General features: G+C 40.2%; 1 protein-coding gene across 1 annotated transcript in view; it reads left to right on the forward strand.

The window, feature by feature from the left end:
- Positions 1-20,431, forward strand: part of CDC73 (cell division cycle 73) — a 150,907-nt gene that overhangs the window by 24,309 nt on the left and 106,167 nt on the right. Inside the window, exons 3-7 of the mRNA XM_040359812.1 lie at positions 4,672-4,741; positions 10,903-10,965; positions 11,060-11,112; positions 13,614-13,702; positions 17,287-17,503. Coding sequence (XP_040215746.1) covers positions 4,672-4,741; positions 10,903-10,965; positions 11,060-11,112; positions 13,614-13,702; positions 17,287-17,503 — 492 coding nt within the window. The remainder of the gene's footprint in view (positions 1-4,671; positions 4,742-10,902; positions 10,966-11,059; positions 11,113-13,613; positions 13,703-17,286; positions 17,504-20,431) is intronic.

Below are 20,431 nucleotides of genomic sequence, written 5' to 3' on the forward strand. Positions count from 1 at the left end.
AACCTTTCAGCAGGCCTGTTATGGTCATTCCCAATAGAGTGGTAACAGACGCCAGCCTATGGGGATGGGGGGCACAACTGGGTCAAAACTATGCTCAGGGGGTTTGGTCCCGGTCAGAAGCGGAAAAGTCCTCCAATTGGAGAGAACTAAGGGCAGTAGCCTTAGCTTTGGATGCCTTCTCCGCAGACCTTCAAGGTGCCCATGTTCAAGTCTTCTCGGACAATGCCACTACCATAGCCTACTTAAACAGGCAAGGAGGCACAAGAAGAAGGTCACTTCAGCTTCTCGCCTTAACCATCCTAAAATGGGCAGAAAATCATTTGCTGTCCACCTCAAAGGCACTTTGAACATAGTGGCAGATTTTCTAAGCAGAAAACGGATTCAGGAAGCAGAATGGACCCTAAATCCGGAAGTCTTCAGGTTGATCACCCATGCCTGGGGCCAACCACAAATAGACCTTTTTGCTTCAGAAGAAAATACGCAACTTCCCAGTTTTTTTCTCCATTCATAGAGAAGACGGTTCCCAGGGAACAGATGCGTTGATACAGCCTTGGAACTTCCAGCTGGCTTACACCTTCCCTCCGTTTCAAATAATTCCGTTGGTACTGAAGAAGATTCAGAAGGATAAGGTGGAAGTAATCCTAATTGCTCCATTCTGGCCAAAAAGGGCTTGGTTTACCACCAATTATCTTCAAATGGCAGTTAGGCCATCTTGGCAGGACTTAATTCTACAGGGTCCGATATGCCATCCAAAGGTGGCCTGTCTAAGCCTCACGGCGTGGTATCTGAGAGCCAGTTATTGAGACAAAAAGGGAATGGAGCAGAAAATGGTCTGTCAATCGGTACACTAAAAGTGCAGATAGCTGCATTAGGAGTCTTTCTGGAAAAGCCTACATCTTCAGAGCCTTTAGTGGCAAGATTTTTCAGGGCACTTTCTAGGTGTAGACCAGCTCCCGTGCAACACTTCCCCAGTTGGGATTTGTCAGTAGTTCTTCAGTCATTATCTAAAGAACCCTTTGAACCGTTACAAGACGTTTCTCTGAAGTACCTTACTCTCAGGACAGCCAGAAGAATCGGCGAACTACACGCCCTGTCAATAAAGAAACCCTTCCTATCTGTCTATACGGACAGGGTGGTACTAAAGACTGACCCAGCTTTTCTACCAAAAGTGGCGTCAGCCCTCAATAGAGCGCAGGAAATTGTCATTCCAACCTTCTGCTCTAATCCATCAGGGGAGAAGGAACGCCAATTTCACATGTTGGATGTAAGAAGAACCTTACAACATTACCTTGAAGTGACCAAGAATTTTCGATCTTCAGACTCCTTGTTCATACTGTTTTCAGGGAAAAAGAAGGGCCACCAAGCATCTAAGGGGTCAATTGCTAGATGGCTGAGAACCGCTATTCTGGAAGCCTACTCCCAAGCAGGGCTATCTCCCCCGTTGGGAATTAAAGCACTCTACTAGAGCTCAGGCCACTACATGGGCAGAAATAGCTGGTGCCACCCCAGATCAGATCTGCAAGGCGACTATGTGGTCAAGTTACCTTACGTTTGTCCGTCATTATAGACTAGATCTTCTGTCAGCAAGCGATCAGGCTTTTGGCAGAAAGGTCTTGCATGCTGTGGTCCCTCCCTATATGGGTAAGTCTCTATTATCCTCTCAAGGTGCTGTCCTGAAAGACGATGAGGGAAAAGTCAAGTTAGGCTTACCGGTAACTTGTTTTCCATGAGTCTTTCAGGACAGCAGCAACCCGCCCTTAATGTTATGAATAATTATGCTGTGACTAACCATACTCTGATTATGTGTTCTAGCTTGGGCCGGAGGTTTCTCTACTACTAAGTGGAAGGAGCCTCCCTTTTAAGAAGTTTGGTGGAGGTGTGTTTCCTGTCAAGTGGGTGGAGCCACGCTCTCAAGGTCCTGTCCTGAAGGACTCATGGAAAACAAGTTACTAGTAAGCCTAACTTGACTTTTTAAAATGTTTCCATTGCTTTCACATTTTTCCCTTCTTTTTTTTTTTTTTTTTTAATGTGAGCTCAGGGAAATGCACCTGGACTGACATGGATGTTAAATTGGGAGCAATAGCTGTCGTGCAGTTGCCACATCCTAAATTATATCAATGGGACTGCCTGCCCAGGGATACACGGATTACCTAGATGCCTGGTTGTAGACTCCTATTCATTCACAAACTGAATTTTACTATGCTTCAGTGATGAATGAACACATAAGCGATTAGTACTGATCACTCGCTGTGTTCATTCAGGATAGGAAAGTGGCTGGTGAACACATGCTCTCCATCTTTTCACAGATATCCTGCTCCAGCAGCAGCTGGAGGGGGGGGAAAGCTGATCAGAAGCACTGCACTGCCCATTCTTCCGCACACAGTCTTCAAATCTTGAAGGAGGCTATGTGAGCCTCCTTCTGATCTTTAGTTCTTCCTTAGATTTTCTATTGGATTCAAGTCAGGTAATTGGCTTGGCCATTCTAGAAGCTTTCTTTTCTTTTAAACCAATTAATTTTCCTTGGCTTTGAGTTTTTGGATAATTTTCTTGCTGAAATGTCCACCCTCGTTTCATCTTCATCATCCTGGCAGAAGGCAGCAGATTTTTATCAAGAATGTCTTGGTACATTTTTTTTCTATTCATCCTTCCTTCCACGAAATAAAGTTTGCCAGTACCGTATGCTGAAAAATAGCCCCACACCATAATGTTCCCACCTACAAACTTCCCTGTTGGTATGGTGTTTTTGGGGAGATGTGCAGTGCCATTTAACCTCCAAACATGGTGTATGTATAGCATCCAAAGAGTTCAATTTTGGTCTCATCTGACCAGACAATATTCTTGCAGTATTTTTACAGGCTTGTCTAAATGTTGTGCAGCAAACTTTAAACAAGCTTCAACATGCTTTTTCTTCAGCAATGGAGTCTTGCATGGTAAGCGTGCATATAGGACATGGCAGCTGAATGCATTACTTATTGTTTTCTTTGAAACAATTGTACTTGCTAATTCCAGGTCTTTATGAAGCTCTCCACAAGTGGTCCTTGGCTGGGGAGGCGAGGCTTATCGTCATGTGACCACGGTGGTTGGCGGTCACATGATTGGAAAGCTCCCAATCACAAGATGTAAATGGTAGCTTTCATTTAGCCCCTGGCAACTGTGCTGGGAACGCAAATGCTTTCGGCACAGCACTATGGCGCTACTGCACACAAATATGTGTCTGCTCGACACCAAGGCCCAGCCACCGAGAGGCTGCATATTTGCACGCGCTCTGTGTCAAGGAGTTAATCTTTTATTTTTGCACTCCAATTAACTCTTCCCTGTCATATCAACTTTAGAAGCATTGCAACCTGGATTGCTGTAAACTATGTAAAGCCTTTGGTGCCATATCTGGACCCCACTCTATGGGGATGGCCTATTGCTTTAGGTACTGTATTCTGCATGGGCACTCGCCTCTGCACTTTTTGCATTATATTAAGTTGGCCACTGGGTGCTATGCAGATCCAGGGTTTTGGTCCATTTCTGTGGACCCTAGACCCTGAAGACCTCTTTGGGAGTTATGTCCACCATTGCAGGCTAATCCCAGGACATACTTGCCTCATTTTCGCACTGTACTCAATGAGTGCCTCATAGAGGAATACCCTTGTTGATATTGATGACGAAAACCAGGTGCAAGGGAACCACGGCTGTAGTTCAGGGTAACACTGAAAAATACTCAATGTTCAGAATGATGACGCTTCCTTTGCACCTGAGCAGGGCACTATTTTATCATTGGTCTTTGCATCCAATTTTGCTTGGTCTCAGACCCACAACAAACACCCTACCTGAATAAAGCACACTTTTCAGTAACTGTCAAAATTCCTTTAGACAACTAATGTTAATACAGTGATCAGCCGTGCCAGGCTCCTTCTCCACCCTCACCATCTCTACCCAAGTCTGATCTTGATATGCCTGCTGGGGAAGAGGTAAACGTAGAGGAGAATGAAGAGGACTTGGGAATGGTGTTAAAAAGGTGCATAAGATTTCTCACCCCCATGCTCCTATACACCCGATTTTTTTTTTTTTTTTTTTTTTTTTTTTAATCGGCAAAAATGTTGTGCACTGTCTTTTTACAAATATAAATTCAACAAATGCACATAAAATGCCAGATAGTTTGTTACACACCATCTACTATATTAAAAACAGTAATATCCAGTCAATATGAATCAGTGCTCCATATTTATCAGTGATTAAAAGTTCATTCACGTGTTAAAAAAACAAAACAAAAAACATGCTTCAGTTGTGATATTTCAGTGCAAAATAATCCATACAGTGCTTCTCCACCTGCACACAGAACTGCTTACCAGAGCAATAGACCCAATATTTGGAGATCATACAGCGCTTTAGCACAAATCCCTGATTGGTGGCTGGATCAGACTATTTCCCCTTTCAAGATGCCAATATCTGCCTTGTTCTTTTGTGTGAATGTCCTAGAACAAGTTATCACACAAACCTTCAAAATGGTTCCGATTTGTGTTACACAGAATATAATATATAATCAAATGTCTCTGAATGTCAAGCCTATGTTGGGTGAACTTTACAGGCAAGTCAGAATTCCTTGGTTTCTGCAAGCTTGTTTTTAACAAAGTATCTAGAATTTATTTTTTAATGGATATGCTGGTATTTTTATTTTTCCAGACTGAAAACATCCCTGTTGTCAGAAGACCTGATAGAAAGGATCTACTGGCCTACCTAAATGGAGAAACTTGTAAGTAGAACTATTAGGTGATTTAAGTCCTAGAATTAAAGTCTGACAAAGGTTATAACTCTGCCTTTTTATTTTTGGTTTTTAGATGTCATTTTAACAGTGCATTTTACTAAATTTAATACAGTTCTATTTGTCTAAGCAGCCTCTAAAAAAAATGGCAGTGTGACAATTTTTTACCCTTTTAGGGACATAGGAAGAATTTTATATCATCCTGACTATGGGGTACATCCAGCTCTGAGCAGAATAAGTCTCCCCTTCTCATATACAGTTGTGCTACAAAAAAGACTGGTTACAATATGCCCCCAACACCTTGACATGCCTCACCAGGCTTTTTTTGTGACATTGGTGCAGTAAAGGCTTCTTTTTGGCAGCTTGATAATGCATCAAATTTTTGTTCAATTATCATCGTATTGTGCTCCAGCCTGTATTTCTTCTGAGGTTACCTGTGGGTTTTTCTTTGTATCGCAAACAATTCTTCTGCCAATCGTGGCTGCAATTTTTTTTGATCTACCTGACCGTGGCTTGATATCAAGAGCTTCCTGAATATTTTACGTCTTGAGTGAACAGTACTGACTTGCATATTCAAGACCTTGGCTATCTAAAGTTCCTCTACCTTGTTACGCAGGCTTTTTGACAGTTCTTTTCTGCTACCCATGGCTCAGTGTCTAACCTGCTCAGTGCCTTCACATGAGAGCTAATAAACTCATTGACTACCCAGGCAATAATTGCAATTTAAAAAGCCGCAGATGTGGGAAATGAACCTTTTTAATTGCCATTTTTACGTGTGTGTGTGTGTGTATGTATCAAGGCCAAACATTTCAGGGTATGTAAACTTTGATCAGGGACATTTGGGTTTAAATTTCGTTATGATTTAAAGAGGCCAAAAAACATGTGGTGATAGATGGCTTTGTGTAATCACTATCCTTTAAAATACTTTTTTTTTTTTTTTTTTTTTTTTTTTTGGCATGATCAGTCATGTTTTCCATATTGCTGTCAAAATTCATGATTTCTGCCAGGGTATGCAAACTTTTGAGCACAACTGTAGCACTGTACAGTATTTTTCCAACCAGGTTGCCACAAATCGCCATAAGGGGTGTCGCAGCAACAGCAGAGTCTGAGCACGATCCCGTTTTTAACTCCTGTGTACAGAGAAGAGAACAGCACAGCCCGCACCTCCTCCCGGGTTCCTCCTCCCTGCTGCTATCTATACTATTGCCAGCAAAACGAAAAGCTGCTCGTCTTCCTACCAACCGATGAGGTCATCGGTTGTTATGTACATATCCTGAGGTCCACACAGCTTTGTTTTGCTTACAATAGTACAGATGAAGGAAGTACGGTCTGTGTTCTGCCGGTCTCAGCCCTGTGTATAGTATAAATGCCCATATCAAAATGACCCAACCTAGACAAGCTGTGGTATGTATAGGATAACATACGTTGGAAATAACGGATTTGCTTTGTCATAGGTTATGACATCAGCCCACCGACTCGGCCAATCAGAGAAAGCTTTGTATTTATTGCTAGAATACATTGCTTTCTATGAATTGCTGAGCACCACTAAGACAGACTATATTGTTTTTAGGGTATGAGACAGGTAGGTCTCAGCTTGTATCCAGAACACAGTGCTGTCTGGAGCCTCAGCTACATACAGTTTATACAGCACATCCAGTGGCTTCACATGTTTGTGAGGGACATAGTTTGTTTTTGGTCAGCTTGGCCCAAACAAACTATGCAAAGTTTTACAAAAACTGGAGTTCAGCTTTAAACCTCCTGGGATTTGACCCCCTGGCCTCTCCAACAGGCCAGACCTGCTGTCTCATGGACCCCTGATCCATTTGCATGGCTGTTGAAATGTGGGTCTTGGAGGGACAGGGTGATCAGTGAGTCATTCCCACCTTACTTAGAGCCAGATAAGCCACTTTGAAAAAAATAAAGTGTGTGTGTGTATATATATATATATATGTGTGTGTGTGTGTGTGTGTGTGTGTGTGTGTGTGTGATATATATATATATATATATACACACATACACATACACATACACATACACATACACATACACATACACACACACACACACTCACTGAGGAAAATAAGTATTTGAACACCCTGCTATTTTGCAAGTTCTCCCACTTGGAAATCATGGAGGGGTCTGAAATTGTCATCGTAGGTGCATGTCCACTGTGAGACATAATAAAAAAAAAAAATTCCAGAAATCACAATTTATGATTTTTTAACTATTTATTTGTATGATACAGCTGCAAATAAGTATTTGAACACCTGTCTATCAGCTAGAATTCCCTCAAAGACCTGTTAGTCTGCCTTTAAAATGTCCACCTCCACTCCATTTATCCTAAATTAGATGCACCTGTTTGAGGTCATTAGCTGCATAAAGACACCTGTCCACCCCATACAATCAGTAAGAATCCAACTACTAACATGGCCAAGACCAAAGAGCTGTCCAAAGACACTAGAGACAAAATTGTACACCTCCACAAGGCTGGAAAGGGCTACGGGGAAATTGCCAAGCAGCTTGGTGAAAAAAGGTGCACTGTTGGAGCAATCATTAGAAAATGGAAGAAGCTAAACATGACTGTCAATCTCCCTCGGACTGGGGCTCCATGCAAAATCTCACCTCGTGGGGGTCTCAATAATCCTAAAAGGTGAGAAATCAGCCCAGGACTACACGGGAGGAGCTGGTCAATGACCTGAAAAGAGCTGGGACCACCGTTTCCAAGGTTACTGTTGGTAATACACTAAGACGTCATGGTTTGAAATCATGCATGGCACGGAAGGTTCCCCTGCTTAAACCAGCACATGTCAAGGCCCGTCTTAAGTTGGCTAATGACCATTTGGATGATCCAGAGGAGTCATGGGAGAAAGTCATGTGGTCAGATGAGACCAAAATAGAACTAACCGTGTTTGGAGGAAGAAGAATGATGAGTACCATCCCAAGAACACCATCCCTACTGTGAAGCATGGGGGTGGTAGCATCATGCTTTGGGGGTGTTTTTCTGCACATGGGACAGGGCGACTGCACTGTATTAAGGAGAGGATGACCGGGGCCATGTATTGCGAGATTTTGGGCAACAACCTCCTTCCCTCAGTTAGAGCTTTGAAGATGGGTCGAGGCTGGGTCTTTCAACATGACAATGACCCGAAGCACACAGCCAGGATAACCAAGGAGTGGCTCTGTAAGAAGCATATCAAGGTTCTGGCGTGGCCTAGCCAGTCTCCAGACCTAAACCCAATAGAGAATCTTTGGAGGGAGCTCAAACTCAGTGTTTCTCAGCGACGGCCCAGAAACCTGACTGATCTAGAGAAGATCTGTGTGGAGGAGTGGGCCAAAATCCCTCCTCCAGTGTGTGCAAACCTGGTGAAAAACTACAAGAAACGTTTGACCTCTGTAATTGCAAACAAAGGCTACTGTACCAAATATTAACATTGATTTTCTCAGGTGTTCAAATACTTATTTGCAGCTGTATCATACAAATAAATAGTTAAAAAAATCAAACATTGTGATTTCTGGATTTTTTTTTTTTTTTTTTTTTTTTGTCTCTCACAGTGGACATGCACCTACGATAACAATTTCAGACCCCTCCATGATTTCCAAGTGGGAGAACTTGCAAAATAGCAGGGTGTTCAAATACTTATTTTCCTCACTGTATGTGTGTATATTATAGTGTGTGTGTGTGTATGTATGTGTATGTGTATGTGTATGTGTATATATATATATGTGTATATATATATATATATATATATATATATATATACATATATATATATATATATATATATATATATATATATATATATATATATATATATATATATATATATATATATATATATAAACTTGAGGTAGATGGCAAAGAAGGATGAGGAGGAGAAATAGCAGATTCAGACTTAACAATGCGGAAACAGTCCTGCTTCCAACGATACTTTACTTTCGTCGCCACTCCAGCCGGAGTGGGTACAGTGTACCTGGACAGGCCTCTCACACCCACCTGGCAGCCAGAGTATTACTCGGAACTTTGAGGGAAAAAATCTCTGCCACAGACCCTCCCTAGAGCATGGAGACAATCCTTCTTGGTTGAATTTGTGTTATAATCGCCCCCGGGTAGTGTTTTCACTCAGGTTACCGACTGACAGGTTGCCGACATCCAACCTCTCAGTGTCCGGCTGTTGGATCGCCAGCCTCTCTTGGCTCTCCTCAGGGGGACTCCCCACCGAACAGCTATCTTGCTTGGGATTTTCTCAACTGGATGAGACCTAACTCTCTCATCCCCCCTAAATTTTAGAATAGCACCGGGTTGTGTGTATGTATGTATGTGTGTGTGTGTGTGTGTGTGTGTGTGTGTATGTATATATGTATATGTATATGTATATGTGTATATATATATATATGTGTGTATATATATATGTGTATATATATATATATATATATATATATATATATATATATATATATATATATATATATATATATATATATATATATATATATATATATATATATATATATTTAAAAAAATTCACCTGGTGTGAGCCCAGGCTTTTTAACCCCAGAGACTAGTTTCCCTCACATTTAGGGGGTACTCATTAGGGACAGGTTTCGGCCTTATCCATTCTGTTCTGTAAACCTTTTTGTATTTTAATTCCCTTGTTAAAAACTTTATTTACATAAAGCTAAAGCATTAAATATTAACCCGGGAATGGCATATCCACATCTGAATTGTGACCAACGTCACTAAAAAGTCATGGTTATCCGAAGACATTAAAGGGGTTGTAAAGGTTTTTTATTTTCTAAATAGGTTACTTTAAGCTAGTGCATTGTTGGTTCACTTACCCTTTTCCTTCAATTTCCCTTCTAAATTGTTTTTTTTTCTTTGTCTGAATTTCTCACTTCCTGTTCCACCTCAGTAAGGTGTTCAGTAAGCTGTTCTAAATGACTTTCCACCGCTTGGATGAGTGATGGTGGAAAGCCAAGTGAGGAGAAACCAGAAGTGAGAAATTCAGACAATGAAAAAAAAACATTTAGAAGGAAAATCGAAGGAAAAGGTAAGTGAACCAACAATGCACTAGCTTAAAGGAACCCATTTAGAAAATAAAAGACGAACCTTTACAACCCCTTTAAGGCTCTGTTTACACCTAGGCGTTTTGTTTTCAGGCAGAAAGCCGCAAGTTTTTTGGAATGTTTTTGTACAGGTCAAAAGGTCACCAATATAAAAAGCAGAAAAATACCAAAAAATAAGCTCCTGTACTTTTTTTCAGCTTTGGGCATTTTGCTTCAGATGACAAAATGCTCAGATGTGAACAGGGACTATTGAAATGAATGGGATTTGTCTTGGGTGTTTTTTTAGAGCTGAGGCTTACAGCAAAAAAAACGCCTACAATTGAACAGAGCCTAAACATTGTGTTGTAGTGACTTGGTGACTAATGTAAATAGTAAAGGATGTCCATCTAAGGCAGTGGTTCTCAACCTTTTAGTCCCGTGACCCCTTGATGAAATTTCCCAAGTTGTGGGTCCCCTAACGGTAAAATTATTTCCGTAGCCTGGGTTGTCAGCACCCAAGGCAAGACAAGTAATTTGCACCCCTAAACCATGGAAATTTAGCGTCCTGAGCCCCCTCCACTCGTACACTATTAAAACCTCATATGGTACATTTTAGGATGTACCACTCTTTCTCTTTGCTCTCCTTTCTTTCCCCTTTATCTCTCGCTATCCAAATTTCTTATCTTTCCCCCATCTCTCTCTAGCTTTTTTTTTTTTTCTCTTTCTTTCTTCCTCCCCTCTTTTCCTCTCCCTTCCATGTATTCTCTATTTTTATTCCTTCTCTTACTCCTTGGTGGTGGGGGGGTTAGGATGGGATGAGTGGCAATGCTTGGGGGTTGTTCTGATCACCCTTGGGTGCTCTTGATCATGGTCATCTGCTGATTCGAGAACTGTAGTGGGGCCGATGGATACGGTAATTATAAAATGTACACGTCGGTCAAAATCCCCTTCGTCCCTTTTTATTCTTTTATGAAAGGAAAAGTAGTTCAGACTTTCCAGTTAAAGGATCAGCATTTCTTTATTGTTTGAACGTAGGTCCATTTAAGTGCTTTCATCACTGTGTATTTTTGTATTTCTGCTAACTCACAATTCTATTTATCCTTCTCTAGCCACATCTGCCAGTATAGACAGAAGTGCACCCTTGGAAATTGGACTTCAGAGATCCTCGCAAGGTAAATATTGAAGCACTTTCTTTGCATCTGCAAATATGCTAAAAAAAAAAAAAAACATTAAATGTTTAAAGTATTCATTACATTGCTGTTTCAGCTAAAAGAGCTACAGAAGAAAGTTCAGCTGAAGCAAAGAAGCCAAGGATAGAGGTGAGTTTGGTCTTTGCTCTTTGATGACATGCTCTTGGGTAACTGTACAGAACAGGTCTTTCTTACCTGGTTGAGTGGCAGTTCTGCTATGCCAAGTTTCCTTTATAACGGGTACCGAGAATACGTCTCAACAATGAACTGTGGCTTTTTAGAATATCGGTATCACCGTGAAGAGGACTGGTTGCTAAAATAAAAAAAAATAAAAACGGTTCTTCAGAAGCATATCCAGGGGTTTTTGAAAAGAGGAGAAATAACTCCTTTAGGCATAATATGTTGGCGCTTTTGGCTTGTGCTGTGATTGATAATGAAATGCTAGAAAATTCTCTCTACATGATTTCAGAAGCATTAGTTAAGAAGGTTTTTGGAACACACAATGTTGTTTGCTGACAAATTCAGAACATCAGATTGGTATTCTGTTTGAAAAGTCTGTATTTTTATATTGAATATCTAACAGGAAAGATGCTATTACTGTGATTTTTTAATATATAATGCACAGTTTTATCTTGGCAGAAGATTGAGAGGAGGCATAGGAAATTCAGTAAAACAGTGGGCCTAACTGTATGGACTAAACTTGCAAAGGGCCACGTGTTTTTTTTTTTTTGTTAGAGGACCACAACTACCAAGTTTCATAAACGACAGTTTTATTACCAGTGTTAATTTGGTCAACTAAAATATTTTTGACTAAATTAACACTATTTTAGTTGACTAAAATATGACTAAAACGTAACCAATTCAGTTGACTAAAATACATCTAAAACTAAAATTGCATTTACTAAAACTAAATCAAATTTTGACATCAAAATTAACACTATTACTACTGTTCCTATACTACAGCCCCAGTTCTAAAAAAGATGGGACGCTGTGTAAAATCTACATAAATACATATTGTAATGATCTGCAAATCTCAAATCTTATTTTTTCTTTTATCCACAATAAAAAAATAGAAAACGGATCAAATGTTTAAACTAAAAAAATGTACAGCTTTAAGAAAAAAAGGGTAATTTTGAAATTGATGGCAGCAAAACATCTCAAAGTTGGAACAGGGCAAAAAAAAAACTGGCAAAGTGCGTTCCTAATTCTAAAGTTAGGTCAAAGCCAGGTTTGCTATAGAGTAGCATCCCCTCTTATAACTCCAAACATAAATATATATAATAATATATCTCTCCTGACAGACCCTTGCATCTTTCATGCAGTGCTGCACTGAGGTTTCTGGATGCTGAGTCATGGAGAAAGCAAATGAATTGTCAAAGGATCTGCGGGGAAAAGGTAGTTGAACTGTATAAAACAGGAACGGGATATAAAAAGATATCCAAGGAATTGAGCCAATCGGCAGTGTTCAAACTCTAATCAAGAAGTGGAAAATGAGGGGTTCTGTTGAAACCAAACCACGGTCGGGTAGACCAACTAAAATTTCAGCCACAAACTGCCAGGAAAATTGTTCGGGATGCAAAGGAAAACCCACAAATAACTGCAGGTGAAATACAGGACTCTCTGAAAACATGTGGTGTGGCTGTTTCAAGATGCACAATATGAAGGCACTTGAAGAAAGATGGGCTGCATGGTCAAGTTGTCAGAAGAAAGCCATTATTACGCAAATGCCACAAAGTATCCCACTTACAATATGCCAAACGGCACAGAGACAAGCCTCAAACATTCTGGCACAAAGTTATTTGGAGTAATGAGACCAAAATGTTAGCTTTTTGGCCACACCCGCTACATTTGGAGAGGTGTCAACAATACCTATGATGAAAGGTACATAGTTGGATCGCTGATGTTTTGGGGATGTGTGAGCTACAAATGTGCAGGAAATTTGGTCAAAATTGATGGCAGGATGAATGCAGTATTTTATCAAAAAATACTGGAGAAACATTTGCATTCATCGGCCGGGAAGCTGCGCATGGGACGTACTTGGACATTCCACCATGACAATGATTCAAAACACAAGGCCAAGTCGACCTGTCATGGGCTACAGCAAAATAAAGTGAAGGTTCTGGAGTGGCCATCTCAGTTTCCTGACCTCGATATCATTGAGCCACTCAAACGATCTCAAACATGCAGTTTATGCAAGACGGCCCAAGAATTTACAGGAACTGGAGGCTTTTTGTCAAGAGGAATGGGCAGCTTTACCATCTGAGAAGATAAAAAGCCTCATCCGCAAATTCCACAAAAGACTTCAAGCTGTCATTGATGTTAAAGGGGGCAATACATGGTATTAAGGACTGGGCTATGTAAACTTTTGATCCGGGTCATTTGGGTAGTTTATGTTGCTTAGGAGGATTTAAAAAGAGTAAAACCCAGTTGATAAGAAATGGCTTCAGCCAAACACTAACCATGCATAAAAAAAGTTTGTGTTATTCATAGTCTCTGAAAAATGGCCAAGAAATCATAAATTCTGCCAGGGTATGTAAACTTATGAGCACAACTGTATATATTCTCTTTTTGCTTTATAGACTACAGAATAAAGGTAATTTTGGGTTTTAATTCTGTAATGGTTTTCGTAGGATGAAGAACGTGTACGTCTAGACAAAGAGAGATTGGCTGCAAGATTGGAAGGCCATAAAGAAGGCATTGTGCAGACTGAACAAATTCGGTAAGTATCATTCTTTTAATTTCTTTTCAGCTTTTGATATGCTGGGATTTTATATAATTTTTTTTTTTTTTACTTGTAGGACAGTATAATATAAGTAAACTTGTTACACTCATATTTCTGCAATGCCATACAAAATGGTATATAAACGTACATAATTGGTAAGGTTTAGACACTTGCTCTTTTCTTCCTTTGTATTTTTGGGCCATAGAGCCTGTACACAGGACCCTTTAGTTTGGATCTTAACTAAGTTGCTTTTAAGCCCTTTTTGTCCGCTGGTCTAAATGTCTGGCCTTTTTTAAATCAAAGGTTCAAGATCTTTTATATGTTTCCTTTTTGCCCCGGGAAAACCTTTCTTGAACAAGTCCTCAGAATGAGGGGTTGCTCCCACTTGTCAGATGTGTTGTGCTGTGGGGGAGATGTTTTGTTGTGGCATACAACATTATTAATTTGTTGCCATTTGCTTTGGCCTGTCTCCACTGCACCTTGTGCCACGGTACTAGCTCATGTTCTCTCTCAGGGCATCCCCATAATTGAATATCTGGTCAACCTTCTTTTGAGGCAACAGTCAGCTCAGGCTCTGTCAGCCAATATTCAACAGACTAATGCAGACCCTCCAGTGATTTGGTATCCTAGCCTCATCATTTTCAAGAATCCGGGCCTGATCTTGGACATAGGCCCTGTCCAAGGTTTTACTTCCCCTGGACAGACTCCATTCTCTCTGTGCCCACAGTTTGACTGTAGTCCAGGAACCACCCAACATTTTGTTTTTTGCACAAGGGTCTTAACCTACTTGGTTCCACCTTCAAGGTAGTTTCATGTGTCCAATTTCATTCCAGACTGTTGTACTTCCACATTCTGGCAGTATGGGGTAAGAGGTTGCAGTCTCTGCATCATCTTGTATGCCTGATCAGCAGGACCAAGGTTGCTTTGGCATGGGAGGTCGCAAGTTAATTGCTAAAATTTAAGAAAAACCTTCCTTCCAATGCTTTGGAAAGTTCTGGCGATGCCTGTCGGGCTGGGGAGGAGTCCTAGGGATCCTCTTGGTACTGGGGACGATTCTGTTATCCCTTCAGTGCCGGACCTCTTGTCGGTGAGGTCATCCGTCAAAGATTCAATTGGTTGATGTTGTAGCTGATGCTGGCCTGGGCCAGAAAGGTTCTTTAGGTGGCTCTGCTGACTACCTGTCTTTGTATTTTTCTTAAGGGGAGGGGAAGGAGGACTGCTGGCTTTTGTTTTCTTTGTTGCTCATCCCCCAGTTTGACTTCATTACGGGACACCACTCTGTACTTATGCTCCACTCTACTGTTGCAGGGGATATACTTATCTGTCCTTAGAGCTTCATTTGGCTTAAGTCCATAGTGTCTAGTGTAGGGCTGCAACTAACGATGATTTTCATAATCGATTAGTTGGCCGATTTATTGTTTCGAATAATCGATTAATCGGTTAATTACCTTAAAGTGTGGTGTATAATTTTAGTTAATATGTAAAGTTTAAAAAAAAGGCAATTTTTTCTTAAATATCTCTATAAAGTGGTAAATAAAAATAACCAACTATATGGTTAGGGAGCAAAATCTCTAATCCACTCTGAGCATAACAGACTGAAGATAAGTATACTGTATATACTATTGGAGGAGATATACTGTATATAGCATTAGAGGTTGAATCTGGTAAATAGACTCGGATCAAATTTTTTAGACTGTTTTGCAAACTTTCAAACAAAACCATAATATATTATATGCTGGCCATACTACAATGTCTTCCTTCAAAAACAATTAATTTTAAGAACGTTCGTTTGATTTGCTAATCGTTAGTGGGGTCAAATCGACGTTCTTTTTTTTAACCACAGTGATGGGAAAATTTAGAAATAGAAAACTTCTTGGTGAAAGGAATTTTCAGACCATGTATGTGGTTTTCGTTCAGAAATCATTCATTTTAAAACTGAATGTTAAAAGCAAGAGAAAATTTCAAACATTCTTTCATTCAGCGAATGTACAAAGATTTTTTGTATTAATTTTAACAGTAGTGATTATTTGCTCTTTTTGTACTATAAAGGGCTAATTTTTGTTTTTTTAACCCCATTATGTTACTGGCCGATTAATCGATTATGAAAATAGTAATCGATTATGAAATTAATCGATTAGTTGTTTCGGCCCTAGTCTAGTCTTCTGTAGGCAGCAGCATAACCCAATCTACCTGGATACTCGCCCTATCCCCATAATGTACTCCATGAAAGAATTTTATGCAAGTCAAAATCCTAATTATGTTAACCATCGAGCCTCCTATTTTGCCAGTACAGCAAATTAGATTTTGCGGCGATTCACAAACTGCAGTGTTGGAGTAATGTCAGGCAGGCGACTGACGCACATTATCATAATGGAATAGCTCCTTTGCTGGCTCGGAGTGCTTCTGAATCTTTCTGTCAGCAAATGACTCCATAAGAATGGGTAAGTGTCAGGTGCGCTCATCTGGCATGGTGCTTAGTCTGTCCTTGTGTTGGCAGCTTGTTTCTGTTATTTTAAGGTGTATTTTCATTTTTTGCAGCCAGATTGAGCGAACATTTACTTTTTTATATTTTGTTACATTTTCCAATTCACATAGAATCCCTTAAAATATTTGTAAAAATAAATGTTTATAAATGTTGGCACTCTTTTCTAATTCCAGCACTGAAAACTCCTAATTCTTTGTCCATAACAAAATGTGGAAACAGTGAAGTGCTGTGAATACTTTTCTGGATGCACTGTATCCATAAAGGAAGTCCTATTGTTCATCGAGTCTCCACTCAAGAAAAATCCACTCCCTGAACTGTGCATAAATTCCTTCCAATCGGCTGTGGAAAAAGAATCCACCACTATGAGATATAGACAAAAGCGCCTCTTACCAGATGGCTTGGTTGCAAAGAGATGCCGAGTCGGGCTCGCAAACAACTTTGTGTCACTTTTCTACCGAGCCATCAGCCTGCTATACAATGTTTTATCCATGGAATGAATGATTATTTTCTTACTGTCACGTTTATAGTTGTGGTTTTATTAAATGAGTCAATCTTTACATACTTCACTATGGGAGTTTGTATATTTTCTCATTGATGACCTTGATGCTGGGAGCTGCTGGCACGGTGGAATCGTTCCTAAACCGGATACATTGACTGCTCTATGACCATTTATAATTGAATGGTCCGACATGCACAGTTCATGGAGTGGATTGCTCTTGAGTGGAGACTCTTTGAACAAAAGGACTTTTTTTATGGACACTACTGTATATTTGTTGACACTTATTTTTTACTTGATTTTCTGATTGCTTATACTTTCATACAAGTGTGTGTGTGTGTGTGTGTGTGTGTGTGTGAACACTTACATGGCATTACTATATTGAAATTAGTGCTGCTTTTTATGTGCACGATTTGTCTGACACAGTTCTAAGTGTCCGCTTGTTCTTTTAATTTGACCTAGCACAGATATTTAAGAGTTGCTATAGGCCTGGGTGAATAGATGTGTACTGAGTAACATGGATATGGCATTTCTGCGTTCTCTGTGCACAGTCGGGCAACTTGTTTCAAGCTGCCTTTTTGTGTTTCTATGTTTTTTTAGGTCCCTTTCGGAAGCCATGTCAGTTGAAAAAATTGCAGCTATCAAAGCCAAAATTATGGCAAAAAGAAAAACGACAATCAAAACAGATTTGGATGACGACATTACAGCATTAAAACAGAGAAGTTTCGTAGATGCAGAAGTCGACGTTACAAGGGACATTGTCAGCAGAGAGAGAGTATGGAGAACAAGAACAACTATTTTACAGAGTACAGGAAAAGTGAGTTTAACTTGGCATGTGCATTCTGCCACTTATTGGATGTGTAATTGGGAACCGTAACGGGAATGAACCTGAGATGAACCTTTTTTTTTTTTTTCTACATTTTTAAAGAACAAGGTGGCAAATATGTCAATAACTTTTAGTTAGTTTATATGTATCATTAAACTGCTTCAGCCCCGGAAGATTTGGCTTCCCAATGATTGGGCCATTTTTTTGCAATATGGCACTGCGTCGCTTTAACTGACAATTGCGCGGTCGTGCGATGTTGTACCCAAACAAAAATTAAATTTTTTTGAGCTATAAACAAGAGTGACAATTTTGAAAAAAACACGATCTCTTACTTTTTTGCTATAGTAAAAAATATCACAATTTAACCACTTAAGGACCGCCTCCTGCACATTTACGCTGGCAGAATAGCACGGCTGTGCACATGCACGTACAGGTACGTGCTGTGCTATTGTCCAGCCGTGTGTCGCGGGCGGTCCGAAGCTCCGGGACCCGATCGCCGCTGGAGTCCCGCGATCGGTCCCCGGAGCTGAAGAACAGGGAGAGCCGTGTGTAAACAGCTTCCCCGTTCTTCACTGTGGTGGCGTCATCGATCGTGTGATCCCTTTTATAGGGATACATAATCGATGATGTCACACCTACAGTTGTAAATACACATGAGGTCACACATAACCCAATCAGCGCCCCCTGTGGTTAACTCCCAAACTGCAACTGTCATTTTTCACAATAAACAATGCATTTTAAATGCATTTTTTTGCTGTGAAAATGGTCCCAAAAATGTGTCAATTGTCCGAAGTGTCCGCCATAATGTCGCAGTCATGAAAAAAATCGCTGATCGCCACCATAAGTAGTAAAAAATTAATAAATGCAATAAAACTATCCCCTATTTTGTAAAAGCTTTAGATTTTGCGCAAACCAACCGATAAATGCTTATTGTGATTTTTTTTAAAAAAAATAAAAACCGCAGAGGTGATCAAATACCACCAAAAGAAAGCTCTATTTTTGGGGAAAAAAGGACGCCAATTTTGTTTTGGGAGCCACGTCGCACGACCGCGCAATTGTCAAAGCGACGCAGTGCCGAATCGCAAAACCTGGTCGGGTCCTTTAGCTGCATTTTGGTCCGGGTCTTAAGTGGTTAAAAATAAAATAAAAAAAAAATTCCTCAGTTTAGACCGATATGTATTATTCTACATAGAGAAGTGCCATAAGTATAGAAAAGATTTGTGGTACCTTCGTCCCATCGATATGTAGATGGAGAGAGGATTAGGCTATATTTGGACTTTGATGGTACTATATTTTGGTATTAAACAGTCAAGTTTAGAAAAATTACTAAATTTATTACAAAGAATATAAATAATCACATATTCATAGAATAGATCATGACAAACATAAAAAAATGTTTTGCACATTCTATCTTTACAAATACAATATAGATGCATCCATATATTTTGGTGCTCTACATGTTTTGCAGTTTTATATTGGCCGCTTCTTCAGGAGCTTTCTGTAAGTGGATGGCATATAAAAAGTATGTCATGTGAATAGAAAAGGAACATATACATGTTATTTATAAAGTACATTTTGTGAATAGACATAATCATAGTTTTGGTAAGTAATGACATCCGCTATACCATATACCCCCATCTGTAAGTCACCATATCTTACCAGGAGGGAGCCAGAACCGGGGGCCCAGGAAAGAGGTAACCTCCCCGGAGGCCATGTGGGACCCCAAAGGACAGACACTGGCTATCAAAAATCAAGTTCAGACAAAAACTTTTTTTTCGATCACAAGTATATATTAGTCCACATTGGGATCAGAATGGTCGATGCCAAACATCCCATATGGATAGTACACATGTATATGGATTATACACTGCACAAACCACTCGCATGTGTATGTAAGTGTGTATATAGATATATTGTATATCTATCATTAAGTTTGGTTTTGATTTTAACATACCTGGGGGGATGGAGTGTTTATATAGTCCCGCAGGCTCATATTATGTTGTAATTGCTCGTTTTATAAAACAGGGATTTTTTTTCTGTAAAGAGGTAGCATTGACGTTGGCTCCCAAATTGCCATATAAATATATATCAAGGATAAAACATCCAGTTTTTTGAGAAAACACAATTTACCTCAGGCTGTATATAAACATATATGTTGGGTATATGCTAGGTTAAAACGCATATAGAATTGCACCAACCAAATGATTGAACTATAGTGTTTGCATCTGTACAGATGACTATTCTTATGCATACATAAGTCGTGCAGCATATTGGTATATATTAAGGCAAAGGGGGTGACTCTCTTACCTGAATCCTTAATAGCTAAAGAGTGTACAGCAGTTGGTGCCATATAGCACAGACCCCTGATTATAACAAGGTAGAAGACGGATGGTCTGTAGTTAAGTGGCAGAGATGGAATCGGATAATCCCTAAATTGTAAGGGTGTATATCCTAAAGTTCTTGCGCAAAGGTAAATGAACTTACCGCAGAGCTTGCAGAGACGCACAAGCATCCCCCAGAAAGACACACAGGTGATATCGCCATCACCGTGTCTAAGCCGGCTTGTCCCATGAACCCCCCTGCCCGGCAACGCCAACAATGCTGTGGACGTCTGACGTCACCAGCCCGGGCCTGCAGTGCGTATTGGCCCCAAAAACGGCAGACGCACACCGAATTGTGCGCTCCGCTATAAGGGCAAAGGGAAACTAGCATGCAGGAAAAGCCGATTGCTCCCCCTGCAATACCGCATGTCCCCTGGGGGGCATTATATATTGCTGAGTCTTCCCGGAATAATAGCCATCTCATCTGGTGCTGAAACCCTGGCTGCTATACTGTAGCAGAAAGACATGGGGCCCTCTAGTAGGGAATCTCCTTAAGACATTCACAAGATGTCCATTTGGAGAACTCTCATGGAGGGAA

Source organism: Rana temporaria, chromosome 7 (assembly GCF_905171775.1).
Source record: "Rana temporaria chromosome 7, aRanTem1.1, whole genome shotgun sequence".
In the NCBI taxonomy this organism is placed as follows: domain Eukaryota; kingdom Metazoa; phylum Chordata; class Amphibia; order Anura; family Ranidae; genus Rana; species Rana temporaria.